The sequence below is a fragment of the Taudactylus pleione genome, unplaced genomic scaffold (assembly GCF_031769625.1).
Source record: "Taudactylus pleione unplaced genomic scaffold, aTauple2 ptg000148l, whole genome shotgun sequence".
Taxonomy (NCBI): domain Eukaryota; kingdom Metazoa; phylum Chordata; class Amphibia; order Anura; family Myobatrachidae; genus Taudactylus; species Taudactylus pleione.
In genome coordinates, this window is record NW_028284550.1 from 1,758,326 (window position 1) to 1,778,489 (window position 20,164).

The 20,164-nt window shown below is 46.4% G+C and overlaps 1 protein-coding gene across 1 annotated transcript; it reads right to left on the reverse strand.

Annotated features, from left to right (window-relative positions):
- Nucleotides 1–16,701: 16,701 nt before the first annotated feature.
- LOC148522275 (olfactory receptor 5V1-like) lies at nucleotides 16,702–17,637 on the reverse strand. The gene has a single exon (XM_088474192.1). It carries the CDS (start codon nucleotides 17,635–17,637, stop codon nucleotides 16,702–16,704), a length of 936 nt encoding a protein of 311 aa, XP_088330318.1.
- Between the last annotated feature and the right edge of the window lie 2,527 nt (nucleotides 17,638–20,164).

Consider the following 20,164-nt stretch of genomic DNA (forward strand, 5'->3'; position numbering starts at 1 on the left):
AATCAATCTGTGGTGGCTCTACGTGGTCTGCTGGATCGCAGTGGTGCCTTTACGCATGTGCACTGCGATGCATGCGCAGTATGCAAAAATCGGTCAACTGCCGGCGCTGTTGCGATCCCTAATGAATCAGGCCCAATAGTTAGAGGAAAACTGCGCACTCCAGGAGCTGCACCAACCATGTGTGTAAACCCACTAGCAAAAAAGATGATTACTAAGCACACATAGGGTCTCATTCAGACCTGCTCGCAAGCGCCGATGCGTTCGCAAGCGGGTCAATGTAGAGTCCCTGCGCACGCGCAGCGGCTGCACTGTGCGTGCGCAAGCCCCGTAGCGAGAGAGAAATTCTCTTGTTCCGGGGCTTACTACAAAAGGGGTGGCTGTCGATGGTGATCGACAGCTCGCACCGTTTTGTAGGTGGGGCAGGGGGGTGGCTTGCCAAATGAAGACGTTCCTGACGGAATGCCTGCCATTTGGGGGCGGCCCCACTGACATCACTCGTGATGTCAGTGGTGAGCTTCCGGCTCTAATAGAGCCGAAAGCTGCTTTGGCTTGCGGCAGACGAGACCCTACCACAAGGGTCTCGTCGCAAGCCCCGATGGTCGCGATGGTCTTGACCATCGCGACCATCAACCTGGCCGCTCGCTAAAGCTGTGGGTGGTCACCCACAGCCTAGTGAGCGGCCGGGAGGCCGGGCCGGAAAATAGATGCAACCGCCCTCATTCAGAGCGAGGTCCATTAAGCGATCACTAACACTAGGGATGTTTCAATCCAAGAATAAATATTGATATACGGTACCAGTATTACCAATGTATATTGTGGGACAAAGTAAAGAATAAGTCATATAGTAGAATACTACTAAATGTAGAGGTTATGGATGGTATTCTTATGATGATCTTTGATTGATGTGGATGGAGTAATTCTTGATCCACCTCTGGTTCCTGCTGGTGACCTCGTGGAACATAAAGAGTGGTGAAGAGAAGAAAAACTCCATTGGTGTAGTATGCAAAATTAAAAAAAAATTGTTTAAAGATTTGCGGAAGGTTCTCCCAAAATGTATATATATAGATAATTGTGGGCGTACCATACTCACAGTGTAAGTCATTAATTGATGCACATCAAGGTTTCTTTTAAGATGTTATTCCTCATAATATTCTCCCTCTTGTCATTAGTTGGTCACAATAGATCCAGTGCTTTGAAGCGTAGTGGTCTCGTGATACATACCAAAAAGGGAAAGAACAAAGAAACTCCAATGGTATAGTATAATAGATTACAGATGGGGTGTTCACCCCAACTGTATAAATTTAGATGTTGAAGATATGTGAAGATGTGTGTCTACAGGATGTAGACATAGGTCTCCATACCGACATTCGAATCCCGACAAGGGACTTCAGATAGGCGTCGAAATACTGACGCCTATCTTAATCCCGGCGCCGGGGTAAGTACGGGGTGCTCTTAGCGTTAGCCACGCGGGGGGGGAGGGTTAGGTTTAGGGAGCACAGCGGGTTTAGGGTTAGGTTTTGGGGGGGGAGGTTAGGGTTTGGCACCGCTAGAGGGGGGAGGGTCAGGGTTAGGCACCCCCGGGGGGAAGTTAGGATGAGGCACCCCCCAGTAGGTTTAGGCTGCCCTAAGGGGGGGTTAGGGTTAGGCACCCCCGGGGGTGAGATTAGAATTAGGCACTGATGGGAGGTTAGAGTTAGGCCCCACTAAAGAAGAGTTAGGATTAGGGGGTGGAGAAGGGTTTAGGGATAGGGTACTTACCTGCCCTGTCGAGATCTTCTGCCTTTGGGCTGCCGGTGACGGGATATGAACCGGTGGCTATTCGGCCGCCGGGACTACATACCCATTCCGTGTCTATGTATGTGTATTGAGGAAGCGTACTGTACTCACATGGAGAGACTGTGTGATTCATATAAAGGTTTCTTTCCCTATTCACTTCCTCAGACAGTGTGACCCCAAATCGTGACAAATAAAAAGTGGGCGTACACAACTTACAGAGAAGACAGCATACAGATGTGTATCATGGTTTCTTTGGGTAGGTGAATCTGCATAGGATGATGCTACTTCTTTTCCTTATATCAGTATTCCCATCATGGGACCAATATGGAGAAAGAAAAATGGACTAATACAGATAAAAGATCCTTGATTTATTTCAATAATGAAACATATTCTAAAAACAACTTAGTAAACCAATGTAGATGTAATAAAACAAGGCTCATAACCTGAAATGGGGCTGCAATGTGCAGACTGCCACTATCCAGGTTACAGGTCCCCTCTGTTTACACAAGTACCACGATGGGATATGGGGTCTGATTTAGCAAGGATCGCAATATGCAAAACCGCACGCAGGCTATAGGTATGATGTATGCACACAGGCTATAGGTATGATGCATGCACGCAGGCTATAGGTATGATGTATGCACGCAGGCTATAGATATGATGTATGCACGCAGGCTATAGATATGAGGTATGCACGCAGGTTATAGATATGATGTATGCATGCAGGCTATAGATATGATATATGTACGCAGGTTATACATATATGATGTATGCACGCAGGTTATAGATATATGATGTATGCACGCAGGCTATAGATATGATGTATGCACGCAGGCTATAGGTATGATGTATGCACGCGGGCTATAGGTATGATGTATGCACGTGGGCTATAGGTATGATGTATGCACGCAGGTTATACATATATGATGTATGCACGCAGGTTATAGATATATGATGTATGCACGCAGGCTATAGATATGATGTGTGCACGCAGGCTATAGATATGATGTATGCACGCAGGCTATAGATATGATGTATGCACACAGGCTATAGATATGATGTATGCATGCAGGCTGTAGATATGATGTATGCACACAGGCTATAGTATGATGTATTTACGCAGACTATAGATATATGATGTATGCACGCAGGCTATAGATATTATGTATGCCTACAGGCAGCCTTGCAATGTGATCCTTGCAATAATGCAAGTGCAGCAGGAGGTGTATGACTCCCCTTGCTGCATTTGCAATCCCAGTACTGCGACGGAGATTGCACACTGGGATCACCAGCGCGACCATCAGTGGTCGATGGTCGTGATGGTGGGCGGCGTCGGGCGGCCGGGCAGCCAGCTGAGTAAGCCTCAGCTTACTCAGGCTGGCTGGCTTGCGAACACAGCAGACTGTGTACATCCACACAGTACCTGTGCTGGCCACTCACGGAAAATGGGAAGGACACGCCCCATTTCCTGGAACGCTGGCCGCCCCTGCCCCGCATCGCCCCTTAAATGCCTCTGCATGTCAATCAGGCAGAGGCACTCAAGGGCTTGCATGCGTCTTAGCAGGACCCATTCTGTACACTCGATAATGCCTCCACGACCAACGAGTTTCAACAGTAGTCTTTTTCATGGTGTGAGGCAGTGTGTCAAGGAGCTGGTTTAAATACCCACAATTCCCCTATTTGTTTCACATGTTTGCCCGACACTAAAATAGATTTTGCTAAAACCATGTGCTGCGCCTTGTGCATGAGTACTGTACTTACCATTCTATGGTCTCTAGTTTCTAGTAAATCTTTTTTTTTATTAAAACTCAATTTTCATATAAAGAGGATTTCCAAAGCAAAAAGTACCTAAGTGAATGTACAAGTAATAAAAAAGTAATGTTGAAAAAAGCAAAATACATTTAAATACAGTTTAAGAAAAAAAAAAAAAAAGTGGGTTCAGAATGCTCTCTTAAGGCCCATGTACTGTATGTCAATTTAAGGGAGGAGTAGTAGTGCCCCTTATGCAGTGCCCCAAGTGGTATTGCCCACTATGCAGTGCCTGGAGTAGTAGTGCCCATTATGCAGTGCTCCCAGTAGTAGTGCCCATTATGCAGTGCCCCCAGTAGTAGTGCCCGTTATGCAGTAGTGCCCCCAGTAGTAGTGCCCCTTATGCAGTACCCCTTAAACAGTGCCGCAAGTAGTGCCCCTTATACAGTGGCCCCAGTAGTAGTGCCCATTATGCAGTGGCCCTAATGCAGTGTCCCTTGTACATTGCCCCCAGTAGTGCCCCTTATGAAGTGTCCCCAGTAGTAGTGCCCATTATGCAGTGCCCCTTAGACATAAAAGACGACACATACATAATAACCAGACACACCCCTCATACACTACCAACAACCACTCATCCTACCCCTTTAACCCAACTAACCGCCTGTTGCTTATCATGGATCTGATCTTCTGGATGCAGTGTGCGGCTCCATAGTGCTCACAGCTTCCTACCACTGTGACCTATCCAGAGCAGAGGAATCAGGTCCTCCCTTGTGAGAAAGAGGTGAGCGGAGGAGGAGCCGATAGAGGACAGGGAGGTAAGGACAGTCATACACTTCAGCTCAGCACGTCCACCGTGACCAGCCCTGTTGCAGCTGCAGATCCTCTCCGGAATCAAGAGGGAGGCTCTGACGCCACTGACTACTAGTGTGTTGGATCCTGCTCACTACTCCTCCTCAGTTACTTACCCGTCCCATCTTCCCCTGCAGCCTGCATGCCCAGCCAGTGTGTGTGTACTAGTAGTAACCCTGAGCCGCAGATTGCTTGTTACTGATTGGCCACGGGGCAGGCACGCACAGCTGAGACAGTACATAGTAGTGCAGTGAGCGCAGCAGCGGGTCTGAGAGAGAGGGCTGCTGATCAATTTGGCACAGCAGTCACTGCCAACAAAATCTGTGAGAGGGGTCCAGCCCAGCGGGAAATATCCTGAACTCTCTCTCGGTGGCCCAATCCACCCCTGCTGCTGCCGAACACCACTCTGAGGGCAATGAGGAGGGCGGTCAGTATGATAAGGGAGACAGGGCAGGCAGTCAGTAGCTATAGCCACAACATTATGAGAAGGACGGGGCGGGTACGCTGCCATGGCTTGCAGTGCCCCCTCTGCTGGGCCTGCCATGGAGCCGAGGGCACGTGCCCTGCTCGCCCCCCCCCTCTAGTTACGCCACTGCTTAAGATATAACTTTTGGATAGTAGATTTCAAATAAAAAATTTTGAAATCATACCAATTGGGGTTGATCTTGTCTGTGATTTTTCTGCCCCCTCCACGTAGTCCTCATCGTCGGTATCCAGAAGATCCGGCCGGAAGAATGGGCCGATTACTGATGCTCTTCCGCCGCTGATAGAGGGCCCTGCTTGTCTCTCTTCTTCTGTTTAAATATAAAAAACATCATTAAAACATTTATGTAAAACCCCTAATAGGGGTGAACGTAAGAATGGGGTGTTTTTAGGTTCTTCTTGTGTACGGAGAGGTAAAGAGGTAAGTAGGCAACGGTTTGGGAAGAAGAACGATTTTGTATTTTATTACCACCACAAGAGATTATACATATCAACTTGCATTCTTGCTCTAAGGTATACAAGTTTAATCACATCAACTTTTGCAACAATAACATTTACATTTGTAATTTTTATTTTCACCACAAAACAAACAACTCTGTTTTATTGAGCAGGAACTGTAGCCTCCGGACTCTCGGAAATTATCTTCCTACTCCTACTGATATGAATGGGTTAATGCATTCAATACTATTCACATAACAATTTAACATGGAAACTTATAAGCAATATCCCCAGAAGGGTAAGTTACCAGTCATGAGCAGTATAAAGATTCATTTGCAATACACCCCTTCTCTAAATTATCTCTTAAGATTTTCTGGCCAGAAATAACTCTCCCTTGCAATACACACTATACCCAGTCCTATAACGTGTACATTGCGTTGCCCGGGATTTACGGAACTTCGTCCTTAGGCTGCCTTAGCAGAAATAATTCCACTTTGAATGAAGGTAATGCTCAGCTGTTCCTGGTTGCTATTTATTACCCTTCCTAAAACCTGGCTGGCTGTCGGGCACTGAGACCAAGTCACTGTCTTTGCAATACAAGCAGTTCTAAGGAAGATTGCTAGAAGTGTTAAGGAACTGCAAGCTTGTTACTATGCCCAGCTTACTATTTTGTCTGTAGCTGGCTATGCTCCTCCTTTTGTATTTTGTATTAACAAACTTCTACTGTAGATCCACGCAAGGGGTAGCTTTTATTAGAGTTTAACATACAAAGTCTCTTTCGTTCCTTAGGGGGCTCTCCTTTGCTAAAGTCTATCTGCCAAATCTTACACTCGTCCTAGCCGTCAGTAGTTAATAAGTTCCAGGCTATTGGCACTTTAGTGTGATTTTGATAACTCTCCTGTACTGAGGTCTGAGGGAGGCTATGGCAGATTCATAGGCACGAGGGTCGGGAGCTGTCTGCTAGCTGTGGGTTAACTGTGAGTGGATACTGCGTGCAAGGGTATATATGCAGTCAAGCCTCTTACCCCCGCTGTATTAACTCAGCTTCTCTCTCTCTCTCTATGCGTGTCAGCAGGGTCCCGACAGCTTCTAGAGGACCCGTGTTAGCTCCGCCTCCTCTTGGATGACCGCCCAAGTCTCCGCCTCGGCTGCGCCTCCACTCGACAGGACTTCCACCTGCCCTCAGCCGTCTCCTCCTTCCGACCAGATGTCCCCGGACTGCCGCTGGAGCACTCTTGCCTCTCGGACCGCTGGCTGCCTCCCTTCAGCGTTAAGAGGTATGTTTAGCGCAGCTGCGCCTCCCTTTGCTCTCAACACTCCAGAACAACTGCGCAATAGCCCCGTGTCCAGGGCCTTTTATATCCTCTCCCTATCCTCGCGGTCCACTTTAACGGGCCCTTGGTCCCGTACGGTACCCTACATCCACCCAGCGTCGAGCAGGGGCGTTTTACCCCCCCTGCTTTCAGTCCCTTGGACTAATCCTGGCCTTATGGGACCCTAAGTTACACAGGGTCACCCGGTCCAGACTGCACCATTCCTCCCCCACTACAGGGGTAGTTCACCCCTTCTTAGACTGACATCTTTCGCATTTTACAGTACTCCCCCTAATAAAATAAATTTTTCTACAAATACAACTTAAGGGCATTTATGATAAAATGACTGGCAAGTTTTTCTATACAGTAGTAAGATCCCCTAATTTCGGGGTATCACATTTATATTAATTTAAAGTTTAAGCTGTACGTGCTGTATACTGCTTCTGTCGTAAAAACCACACAACCCCCTGAAGTTTTACACCCACCATTTACGTGAACTGGGTGTCGGTCGCTAGATTCTCTAATCAAGCTGCAATGCAGGCAGATCTGAAAAAATAATGACCGATGCACAGTAGCCCATAAAGGACCTGATTCAGACCCGGTCGCTAAGTTGCGCTCGCTCGCTGGCAAAAGGGGCCGGCTATGCAAATCAAGCGATAGCTCACAATTACCTGCCCCTGTTACCACCCACAAACGCCGCTATCTGTCACTCAAAGTAGCGTCCTGTCTCGTTACTACAAGCGCACAATTGCACATCGCAGGCTAGTTTGAGCATGCACACTGCGACTTAGATGCATGCGCAGATGGGCGACCATCGCTCCTAGCGAGCAAGCACAACTTAGCGACCGGGTCGGAATCAGGTCCAAAGTCACTAGACCATTATGGAAGATTTATCGTTCAAAATAACATTAAAACTACAAAAATTCCAATATTTTCCTAATGCATTTAACCCATGTAAAAAAAATAAAAATAAAACATAGGGCCTGATTCAGACCCGGACACTAAGCTGCGATCGCTCGATATGGGCGATTGTCGCCACGTCTGCGGCAAAATACGCATGCGCGAACCAGTCACTGTGATGGGGAATTGTGCGCTCATAATACACAGACTGGACGCTACTTTGAGTGACAGATAGCGCCATTTGTGGGTGGTAACAGGGGAAGGTGCTTGTGAACGGGGGAGTGGTGGTGTAAAAGCAGGCGTGTCTGGGCGTGAAAACTGCGTTTTATGGGCATCCATAATTAGCATGGAAGCGTCATTGTACACGTCACCTAATTGTATTTCAGCCTGCAGTGATCGTAGTGCTGGTGGTGGGATAGGGTCAACCTCAAGCGCTGCGTGCTGCTCCGATGGCTCTCGATGTTACAGATTACTCATACACTTCCTGGAGATGACATGTGTTAAAAAAGAAAAGTGGGCGTCACTACACTGGCGTGCGTTCACTCTGCCGTCGCTCTCTAAGACAGAGAGGACGTCCTTAAGGCAGATAGTGCGATTGCGGAATTAGCATACCCGACCCCTTTTGCCTGCGAGCGATTGCGGCTTAGCATCCCGGTCTGACTCTTGCCCCCCTTATTTCTTACCCGGCTGTTCCTGAGTTTCTTTCATCCCTATACTCAAATCTTCTTCTGTCCTGCTTGGTCTGGAATCCTCCACCGATAACAGTCCTTGGTCTCGTTCCCTTGGCTGTAGTTCCGGGCTCATACTGTCTGTTTCTTTTTAAATTAGGATACAAATCACAATCTTCATATACCTGAAAAAAATAATTTGATACGTTATTATTCTTTTTGAGGGGAAACTACCTTCAAATCCGGCAAAGGCCTCTTCGGTTGGTCCTGTTGACTCAAACAGGGATGTTTGAGTCAACACTGGTGATGAGACAACATCTGGATCTCATTGCTGCCCAGCTGGCTCCTCGTGCTGGACAGTTGGCTGTACCAGGATCTGTCCTCTCTTCTTCGCTGTTCCTTCTCGGCCTCGTTCTTCTGATAACAGATGAATCTGTGAAAGAGACAAATCACAATTATTATAAATTACAATAATAACAGGAATGCATCATTTATTGACATGAAAAAAGCTGTGAAAAAATAAACAACCAATTAAAATGTGCAAAATTTCTGCCCACTCCATTGTGATTTTAAAGTGCCACTGTAGACCAAAATCTTCGCCATTCTACGCCATCTATGACATTACAACTTAATGAATCCTACATGATTTGGGCAGCAATGATGTGGCCACCATTTCACCTGCTAAACATAGCGAAATATGTGACTACTATTCCTTACCACTCTGAGAATCTGATTCGCTACCGTATGCAACTGCGATTAGGCACGCAATCGCCCGATTGTTGCGTTCTGCGCATATGTATTTTTCACAGAGCGCGAACTAGCTACTGCGATCGCAGTGACTACGCAAACCCATTGCAGAGTGATTGACAGGAAGTGCCGGGTGGTGATGAGGGGGGGTGGTTGGGCGAACGCAGGCGTGCCAGTGCATTTCAACGCCATTGCAGGGGCATGCATTATCCACTGCGATGGACTACGCAGCCTGATAGCACTGATAGCGTGCGTGGTTGTTAGCAATTTCTGAGTAAGGTCAGGGCTTGTGCAAGTGTGCGTGATGCTGCGATGGTACTCGATTGTACCGATGGTTTCGCAGTCTTGCTAAACATTACGGATGTGTGGTAAGTGAAGTGGGCGTCCTTGATATTTAAATGTATTAATAAACATATTCACAATAAATTATTGACTTGAAAAAATAAATAAATAAAACCACTCTCTGACGATGTTTGGAAGGATAGTGGCTGTCCAAAATCCCCTGGATGCCTGCGACCATGATGGGGTTCATCCAGTCCCGCGTCTTCTGCTCCCAGTTGAGACAGCGAATGTCGAGTTTGGGGCCACCTCCGGTTCCTCTTTCATGTTGTCGTTGCTTGGCCATCTTCTTCTTGGTACATCTTCAGCAGTCATTGTACCTCTTCTTGCAAATGTCAACATCTCTTCACCTCCCGTAACTTGCAGTGACTTGGGAGGCATTCTTCTTCCATATGGCTCTCTCCTCCTTTGGAGACGTGTGCTGCGCACGGTGTCTGAATAACTTCTCGTAGTACCGATCCACCCCATCGATCAGTGCACAATTCTGCATGCAAGAGTCAGTGAATCAGGTCACCTTCTTCTTTCCTGGTGCTCCTCGCGCTGTTTCAGATGATCCCTCATCCTCTGTCCTGGTCTAAAAAAATACAGATAAAAAAGATAACGATAAAGGTTTATTTTCTGGCAGACGCACATAAATGTGTGAGTCTATTATCTGTCTGGTTGTTACACCTGCTTGAGTCTCAGTGTGCCTGAATGAGAGCACAGGAGAGTGTGCGTACTTGAGTGAGTATGAGTGTACCTGGGATAGTACTAAGTAAGGGTGTAGGTGTGCCTGGGTGAGTGTGAGTGTACCTGGGATAGTACAAAGTAAGGGTGTAGGTGTGCCTGGGTGAGTGTGAGTGTACCTGGGATAGTACTAAGTTAGGGTGTAGGTGTGCCTGGGTGAGTGTACCTGGGATAGTACTAATTAGGGTGTAGGTGTGTCTGGGTGAGTGTAAGTGTACCTGGGATAGTACTAAGTTAGGGTGTAGGTGTGCCTGGGTGAGTGTGAGTATAGCTGGGATAGTACTAAATAGGGTATAGGTGTGCCTGGGTGAGTGTAAGTGTACCTGAGATAGTACTAAGTTATTGTGTAGGTGGGCCTGGGTGAGTGTGAGTGTACCTGGTATAGTACTAAGTTAGGGTGTAGGTGTGCCTGGGTGAGTGTGAGTGTACCTGGGATTGTACTAAGTTAGTGTGTAGGTGTGCCTGGGTGAGTGTGAGTGTACCTGGAATAGTACTAAGTTAGGGTGTAGGTGTGCCTGGGTGAGTGTGAGTGTACCTGGGATAGTACTAATTAGGGTGTAGGTGTGCCTGGGTGAGGGTGAGTGTACCTGGGATAGTACTAAGTTAGGGTATAGGTGTGACTGGGTGAGTGTGAGTGTACCTGGGATAGTACTAAGTTAGGGTGTAGGTGTGCCTGGGTGAGTGTCAGTGTAACTAGGATAGTACTAAATTAGGGTGTAGGTGTGCCTGGGTAAGTGTGAGTGTACCTGGGATAGTACTAAATAGGGTGTAGGTGTGCCTGGGTGAGTGCGAGTGTACCTGGGAAAGTACTAAGTTAGGGTGTAGGTGTGCCTGGGTGAGTGTGAGTGTACCTGGGATTGTACTAAGTTAGGGTGCAGGTGTGCCTGGGTGAGTGTGAGTGTACCTGGGATAGTACTAATTAGTGTGTAGGTGTGCCTGTGTGAGTGTACCTGGGATAGTACCAAGTTAGGGTGTAGGTGTGCCTGGGTGAGTGTGAGTGTACCTGGGATAGTACTAATTAGGGTGTAGGTGTGCCTGGGTGAGTGTGAGTGTACCTGGGATAGTACTAAGTTAGGGTATAGGTGTGCCTGGGTGAGTGTGAGTGTACCTGGGATAGTACTAAGTTAGGATGTAGGTGTACCTGGGTGAGTGTCAGTGTAACTGGGATAGTACTAAGTTAGGGTGTAGGTGTGCCTGGGTAAGTGTGAGTGTACCTGGGATAGTACTAAATAGGGTGTAGGTGTGCCTGGGTGAGTGTGAGTATACCTGGGATAGTACTAAATAGGGTGTAGGTGTGCCTGGGTGAGTGTGAGTATACCTGGGATAGTACTAAGTTAGGGTATAGGTGTGCCTGGGTGAGTGTAAGTGTACCTGGAATAGTACTAAGTTAGGGTGTAGGTGTGCCTGGGTGAGTGTGAGTGTACCTGGGATAGTACTAAGTTAGGGTGTAGGTGTGCCTGGTTGAGTGTGAGTGTACCTGGGATAGTACTAAATAGGGTGTAGGTGTGCCTGGGTGAGTGTAAGTGTACCTGGGATAGTACTAAATAGGGTGTAGGTGTGCCTGGGTGAGTGTGAGTACACCTGGGATAGTACTAAATAGGGTGTAGGTGTGCCTGGGTGAGTGTGAGTATACCTGGGATAGTACTAAGTTAGGGTATAGGTGTGCCTGGGTGAGTGTAAGTGTACCTGGAATAGTACTAAGTTAGGGTGTAGGTGTGCCTGGGTGAGTGTGAGTGTACCTGGGATAGTACTAAGTTAGGGTGTAGGTGTGCCTGGTTGAGTGTGAGTGTACCTGGGATAGTACTAAATAGGGTGTAGGTGTGCCTGGGTGAGTGTAAGTGTACCTGGGATAGTACTAAGTTAGGGTGTAGGTGTGCCTGGGTGAGTGCGAGTGTACCTGGGATAGTACTAAATAGATGTAACACCCCCAATTTGGTGGGATGTCACTGAGTGGATTGTACCTGGTTTTCTTCTGGAACCTGCTTGGGCGTGGATCAGTGCAGTTCCTCTTTCAGGCTCCTTCTATTACAGCAGAGAGACAGGAGACCCCCCAGAACCCAGCACAGTAATCACACACTTTGAAAATGAAGTTAGTTTTATTGTGCAGGAGCACTTTGTCACACTGGTAGTGAATAAGTTTGGACATGCACGAATCATTCAATAACCATTACATAGTAACTAGAATTGTCTTCAAACACTCATGAATGCATACTATAGTCATCACAGTAATATATTACAATACTTGCTTCTCGTTTACTAACTGATAAATAAGTACCTTAAACTCAACTAACAAATAAACTTTCTATGCATGGCAATATGTCCCACACACAAGCGTCTCAGTATAAAGCATTATTTGCAAATTATCACTATAGAGCACAATTTTCCTATTCGTCCTGCGTAGGCTGTCGTTGGTGCACATGTGGTATAAGGAGACTGAAGGAATTGTCATACACTGAGATGTAAGCACACTGTAATCCTCCTTACTTGAGAGAATGTTCAAGTGATACCATGTTGGCAATTTAACTTGTGAAATGTCAACTACACAGAGTGGTAATGGGGCAGTATGCCCATGTACTATAGGGGACCAATGCTCTATCATCACTGAGTGCTGTCTTGTAACAAAGCAGAGTGCTGGGGTTCAGATCTCACCACAGAAATGTTGCACTTCTTATTACAGATGTCTGGGCTGGAGCTGTCTGGGCTGTCTATCACAGGCTGGCGCTCACTGTGCCTCTCTACTGGCTTACCCCAGGTACTGGCAGTGCAGCTCCCTGGTCTGTCCCTTTGCAAGGTGTCCCAGCTCAAAGCCTCCTCACTCAGCTGCTGATAGCTAGAGACCACGTTCCTGCAGCTCTCTCACACTGCCATTTTCCTGCTGCTGCCAGCCTCTATCCCCTAGTTTCACTTTCAGCTCTGCACTGAGCACACACTGCCCGGTCTCCTGGGTCCTAGAGTCCCTGCTTATTGCACTTCCAGAACATTCCCCAGCACTGGGCAGCATATAAAAGTCCAAGAATTTGGGGGTCCTTATGGGGTATCACATAGGGTGTAGGTGTGCCTGGGTGAGTGTGAGTATACCTGGGATTGTACTAAGTTAGGGTATAGGTGTGCCTGGGTGAGTGTAAGTGTACCTGGGATAGTACTAAGTTAGGGTGTAGGTGTGCCTGGTTGAGTGTGAGTGTACCTGGGATAGTACTAATTAGGGTGTAGGTGTGCCTGGGTGAGTGTGAGTATACCTGGGATAGTACTAAGTTAGGGTATAGGTGTGCCTGGGTGAGTGTAAGTGTACTTGGGATAGTACTAAGTTAGGGTGTAGGTATGCCTGGGTGAGTGTGAGTGTACCTTGGATAGTACTAAGTTAGGGTGTAGGTGTGCCTGGGTATGGCTTAGTTTATCTGGGAGCATAGTAAGTGAAGTGTGGCTAGGTTTAAAGTGTAGCGCACTAATGTCAGTGTGCCTGAGTTAGTGCAAATTGGGATGACTGAGTGGCTAAGTGAGAGTGTGCATACTTGTGCGAGTGTGAGTGTACCTAGGATAGTACTAAGTTATGATATAGGGGTGACTGGGTGAGTGCAAAGAGGAGTGTTGGAGTGGCTGACTGAGTGTGTGCGTACTTGAGTTAGTGTGAGTCATACTTGCCTACCCTCCCGATTCAGCCGGAAGTCTCCTGAAAATTGGGTGCCGCTCCCGGCCACCCAGAAAGGCAGGCAAGCCTCCCGGCGGCCGCCAACCCCTCCGCGTCCCCCCTCTCCGCATTAACAAGAGAAAACCCTGCAGCTGCTTCACAATGCTAGTAATAGAAACAAAGAAACATAGAATTTGATGGCAGATAAGAACCACTTGGCCCATCTAGACCAGAAGTGAAGATCCCGACGGGGTAAGTAAATTAACTAACCCTAACCATCTCCCCTCCCTAACCCTAACTGTCCTTTAGGGGTGCCTAACCCTAACCTCCCCCCCTAGGGCCTAACCCTAACCTTCCCCCTATAAGTGCCTAAACCTAATCCTCCCGAGGGGTTGCCTAACCCTAACCTTACCTGTGGGGTGCCTAACCCTAACCCCCCCTTCCCCTAGCCCGACCCTAACCCTCCCAAGTGGGTGCCTAACCCTAAGTTCCCCCCGGGAGCCCCTAACCTAACCCCCCCGCGGCTGTCCGCGGGCGCCACCCGGCTTACCTTTGTTCGGTATGCATGATGTCGGGCTCCCGGCATAGGCATAATAATAGGTGTCGGGATTTCGACGCCTATCATTAGACCCCTGCCGGGATTTGACTGTCAGGAAGTCGGCGGTTGGCATTTCGACCGTCAACTTCCACACTACATACCCATATAACATCAGTGCTTCTCAAATCAAGTCTTCAGGACACACTAACAGTTCATGTTTTCTATATCTCCTGGCTGGAGCACAGGTGTATTCATTTCATTACTGACTGACACATTTTAAAAGATCCATTGATGGTTCTAATTATTTCACTTGTGATTCCGTGAGGAGACCTGGAAAACATGCACTACTAGTGTGTCCCAAGGAATGGATTGAGAAGCACTCAGTTATACCCCTTTCACACCAAAGTCCCTGGTCTGACCCAGGATTTGGAACATGCTTCCAACCCCAACCAGACCCAGGATAGACCCCTTTCACTCCGCGGCACCGACCCGGGCTATGCACGGGTCGGCACCTTTCACCCCGGAGCTGGGTCTGCAGTGACCCGGCCCTTCCGGCATTGCAGTGGATGCTTAGAGATTATGTCATCTCCAAGCGCCGCTGAAGCCGGCCACACCGGAACAAGGTCTGCAGTGACCTGGCTTTTCCGACATTGCACTGCAGTGGACGCTTGGAGATGATGTCATCTCCAAGCACCACTGAAGCCAGCCAATCGGGCAGCATGCGGCACGATCAGGGTCATTGTGACCCGGATCGTGCCATTTATACTGCACGGTGACACGGGAATGACCCGTGGCCAACCCTGAGAGCTACCCGAGTTGGATCCCCGGGTCCCTGGACCCGGTTGGAACCGTCTACACTGACTAAAATCCCAGGGTTGATGCGCGTTCACGTGCATCAACCTGGGATTTTCAAGTTGGTGTAAAAGGAGTATTATATATTCGGGTTGGGTATGAGATGCCGGCGCTTAGGATCCCGGTAGTCAAAATCACGACACGGTTAGGATACGACACCTGTCGGTAGGTATCTTAACATTCCCCTCTCCCTACCCCTAATCTTCTGTACCCAGTGGCTAACCCTAATCCCGCTACTTACCTTCAAGATGACAGCGGTCGGGATGCCGGCACCGGGATTCTGGCGCCGGTATTCTAAGCGCCGGAATCTTGATCCCATATATTCTACACACACACACACACACACAGGGCCGGTGCTTGGCTTCTCGGCACCCAGCGCCATATCAGGGTGGCAGTGCATCCTGTGCTGCACTGTCACCACTGCCCTCCCCCGCTCCCTCCCCCTGAGCTCATACCAATAACGCAGTGGATGGGTGGAGGACGGGGTTCTTCAGGAGCCTGCCAGGTTGCGGCAGCTGATGGATTCTTCACTGTGCAGCCGCATCGGTCACCTTACGGCCCTGGCGCCCTGCTGCAGATTTGCATTTCAGAGCTTGGCCCCAGTAGCTAATGCCATCTCCAGTTGGTGCTAGCCCTTGTAGCCTATAAGCCACATTTTTCAATAGTTGTATGGAGAGGGATCTGTAGGATCCCTCCCCGGTAATGGGCGCTCGCACATGTGTGGTCAACAGCCTATGTGAGTAGCACACCAAGGTCCCGAAGGAGAAGGTAAGTGATCACATTAGTGATTGCTTCTCTTCATACACATGGCAGGGGTGGGCTTTAAATGCCAGGGCCTATTTTTAGTCTCAGTCCGGCCCTGATTGCAGCAATATTCATTGTTCATTCAGTGCATAACAATAAATCTGTTATTTATATTATTATCCAGCAAAGCCATACTGATAACCCCAAGGAACACACTGGCCCTGATTCTGAGTTGGGAGTAAAGCAGAATGAAGCCAGTAACTTTGCTTCAGGGACAAACCATAGACCTGATTGAGATATGTACACAGACCTGATGGTTTGTACATCTCAGATGGCTGGTGGACTGAGCATGCACAGGACCCATTCTGCGCATATGTAGAACAGGTCCTGCGAGACCACTCACAGTGCCTCACAATGGCAGCATGTTTGTCTTGCTGCGAACATGTGGGGGAGCGGGCACCAATGGGGGTTTGACACCCCTGTTTTACAGGCATGCTGGGGTCTGCTTCTTCCGACACAAATTTCTTGGTGCTGGTTGAGCCGTTCCATTGCCCATTCTGAGTAAGCTGAAGCCTACTCAGATGGGTGATGACTGCGGCCATATTGACCAATGGTCACCACTATGATATCTTTGATGGTTCATGCACATTTGGCTCACTTATCTTTACTTGGATTGGAGATAAAAAAAAAAGGTAGATGGGCAAAGGTATTTGCTGCAACAGTGTATACCAGTGTTTCCCAACCATGGTCCTCAATGCACCTTAACAGTCCAGGTTTTAAGGTTAGTCATACTTGAGCACAGGTGACTTAATTACTACCTCAGTTGATTTGATTTAAGCAACTGTGGTCAAGCATGGCTATCCTTTAGACCTGGACTTCCAGAGTGTCTTGAGCCCCGAGTTTGGGAACCACTGATGCATACAATTTTCAGAATATCAGCACCAATAATAGGTATCAGTACTTTATGTTAAAGTTCATCGTCTTTTTAATGGATACTTTGACATCTTTGTTCCTTATACTGTATATAATAGGATTCAGCATTGGAGTCACCACTGTATATAGGATAGACACCACCCTGTCCTGTTCTGGAGAGTAAGCATGCCAGGGATGAAAATGCATTAACATGATAGTGCCGTAGAAGAGAGAAACCACTATAAGGTGAGAAGCACAGGTGGAGAGGGCTTTCAGGCGTTCTTTGACGGAGTGTATTTTTAGTATGGTCAAGGTGATACTGAAGTAGGACATGAATATCAACAGGAAAGAGCCGAGCACAATTAGCCCAACCACAATGTACTCTGATAGCTCATTGAGCCAGGTATCTGTACAAGAGAGTTGAAAGAGTGCAGGCATCTCACAGGAAAAGTGGTTGATGTGGTTGGATTTGCAGAAAGGCAGCTGGAAGGTGAATAATGTCAGGATAAATGCGTTTAGAAAACTCACAGTCCAGCATCCACCAACGAGAAATAAGCAGAGTCTTTTGTCCATGATAGTGGAGTACTGTAAAGGCTTACAGATAGCGGTGTACCGGTCGTAAGCCATGACAGCCAACAGTAAGCATTCTGTGCCACCCAGGGCCAAATGGAAGTACAACTGGGCAGCACATCCAAGAAAGGAAATACTTCTGTCACGAGATAGGGTGTTTATCACAATTTTTGGGACTACAGTTGTTGAAAAACAAATATCAATGAGAGAGAGGTTACTCAAGAAAAAGTACATGGGGGTCTGGAGCCGGAGATTCAGTCTCACCACAATAATCAGTAGAACATTTCCTGTGAAAGTCACTAAGAACATCAGAAGAAGCAGCAGAGAGAAGATAACCTGTAGACAAGGGACATTCGAGAGCCCTAGAAGAATGAATTTTTTCACAAAGGTTTGGTTGGAATTTTCCATACCATTCCGAATATTGGAAATAAATACAAATTCAACTAAAACAAATCTTAATTCTGCTCAACCATATAATTGTCTTTAAATATTTATTTTAGGCCACAATCTCTGTTCATTTTCAAGGCATATCACTTGTAGTGAAAGTTCTGAGAAAATTGTTGTGCAGATTCACTAACATGGGTGCGCAAAGGACACAAGGTCGTCTCTATGGATTGGAAGAAAGGAGCTTTGCGTTCAGGTACATAAAGGTTACACTACTGTTTGCCCAGAGGAGTAACGTGGAGTAATGTCCTACATGAAACAGTGTTATATGGAAATAAATTAGAAATGTTTGAAAATTTTACGTTTTTTGTTTTGTTTTGCTGTCCATATATTTGTTTTCTAATGTTCTACTGCCAATTGTATGACTTGAATGAAGACATTCATGCCTTGATTCAATACAGTATATGGTTACTGTTACTGAGAAATATTTTTATGAATCTTGGCTTTAGGAGATGCCATAGACCATGTGGTTTATGTAATTAGATTAAGGAAAGTTAGAATAACAATTAGCTTAATGTTAGACTTTTGGCATGTATATGCATGTTTTATACTTGTATATAGGGAAGGTTCCTGGACTGCACACCCTGAATATGTATAATGGGAGGTGCTACCTGATGAGACTAATTGCAGGCACAGAAACAGACAAATCTCAGGTGCACAACTCCAATTTATTGATAATATATAAATGCGATAAAATTTTGCAATCAATAGAGGTTTTTAGCATAATCATGGCCAAGGTTATGGGCCTACCCACCATATCCAGGTAACCTCTTTAGGGTAGGTCCCTAACATACTAGGGTTCAAATCTAGAGCGCAGGATCCCCCCAAACTGGCCCTGCTAAGCTGCCCCAGGGCACCACCATAGTAAGAAAAGTGTAGTGTAAAGAGATAGTTAAGAGCAGCCATTGTTGCATATAAAGAAATTAAAATAAAAAGGTGAAATACATGTACAATAAACAAACAGTGAAGGGTTAAAATGTCTGACTTTGAACACAGTCTTACCAACTGGACAACACCTTACCATAGCAGTGTCTGTTATTTTTGTCTTCATATGTCTTTTGTTGTCTCTTAAAAATCTTCAAACTGCTTTCAATAATTTCTTAAGCCATATATATGTATATATATATATATGTATATAATATATATATTATATATATATATATATATATATATACGGAGGTTGTTCAAAAATTAATGCCTAAATGCTCACAACTCAAATTTATCATAGATACAGATTTGAAAATTTGCAGTAAAATACTTTGAAGTCTTAGTAACAGAATGACTCTACTCAAAAAATTCACCATCTGCCCTCAAACATTTTCTCCACCTGTCAACCCAAGCTGTGAATCCACTTTGGAAAAATTCCAGTGGATGGTGTTTGACCCAGGAACATATGGTGTTTTTAACAACCTCTATGTCTTCAAAATGTAGACCCCGGAGACAGGGCCAAACAGATGAAAGTCAGAAGGGGCCAAGTCAGGACTGTATGGTGGATGTGGCATTATTGCCTATCCCATTTTGGCAATGGCCACAGATGTTGCCATCGAAGTGTGATGTCTGGCATTGTCGTGGTGTAAGATGACATTTGACAGTGGAATTGTTGACCTTTTTTTGCGGATGACTTCTTTCAGCTTCTTAAGTGTAATAATGTATCGATCACTGTTGATTGATTGGTTTGGTTCCAAGTAATTGATGAGAATAACACCTCGGCAATCCCAGAAGAATGTGGCCATGACTTTGTTTATGGATCACTGTGATTTAAACTTTTTTGGCCTACGTGAACTTGGGTGTTTCCATTGCTTTGATTGGGCCTTTGTTTCTGGGTCATTAAGGAATACCCAGGTCTCATCTCCTGTAATGACATTTTCCAAAAGCGTCTCAGGGTTGGCTTCAAAGTTGGTCAAAATGCGAGCTCAGGGAGGACAAAAACCTCCCGTGGAGCACTGATTAGTGTTTTTACAGTGCCATGGCTAAATTCAAGTTCATCACTGACATCTCTGATGGTCACACGACGGTCTTTCTGAATCATGGCATAGACTTTGTGTCGGTTCTCAGCTGTCACTGCATTTGATGGTCTGCCACCACGAGGTTTGTCGCACACGGACGATTCTCCCGATTGAAAATGCTTCATCCACCTTCTGACATTGCTATAGTCATTTGTACTCTCACCATACACTTTTTCAGTCTTCTGTGGATTTCTGTAGCACTGCAGCCTTCTTTTTCCAGAAATTCAATGACGGCTCTTTGTTTCAACTTGGATTCCATGGTATTTCTTGGACCTTCTAAACAAAACTACATATATAGCTAGCAGACATATTAAACTACAAACTGACAAAGTTTCAAATAAATATTGCATATTATTTGAGTTATGAGGATTTAGGCAATACTTTTTCAACAACCCTCGTGCATATATATATATATATATATATATATATATATATATATATATAATTTCCAATTTGGGCAGCACTCCCACTTTCAAAAGCAATCA

Excerpts from the sequence above, each read along its gene's own strand:
- LOC148522275 (XM_088474192.1), bottom strand. The coding sequence starts at position 17,637 with ATGGAAAATTCCAACCAAACCTTTGTGAAAAAATTCATTCTTCTAGGG.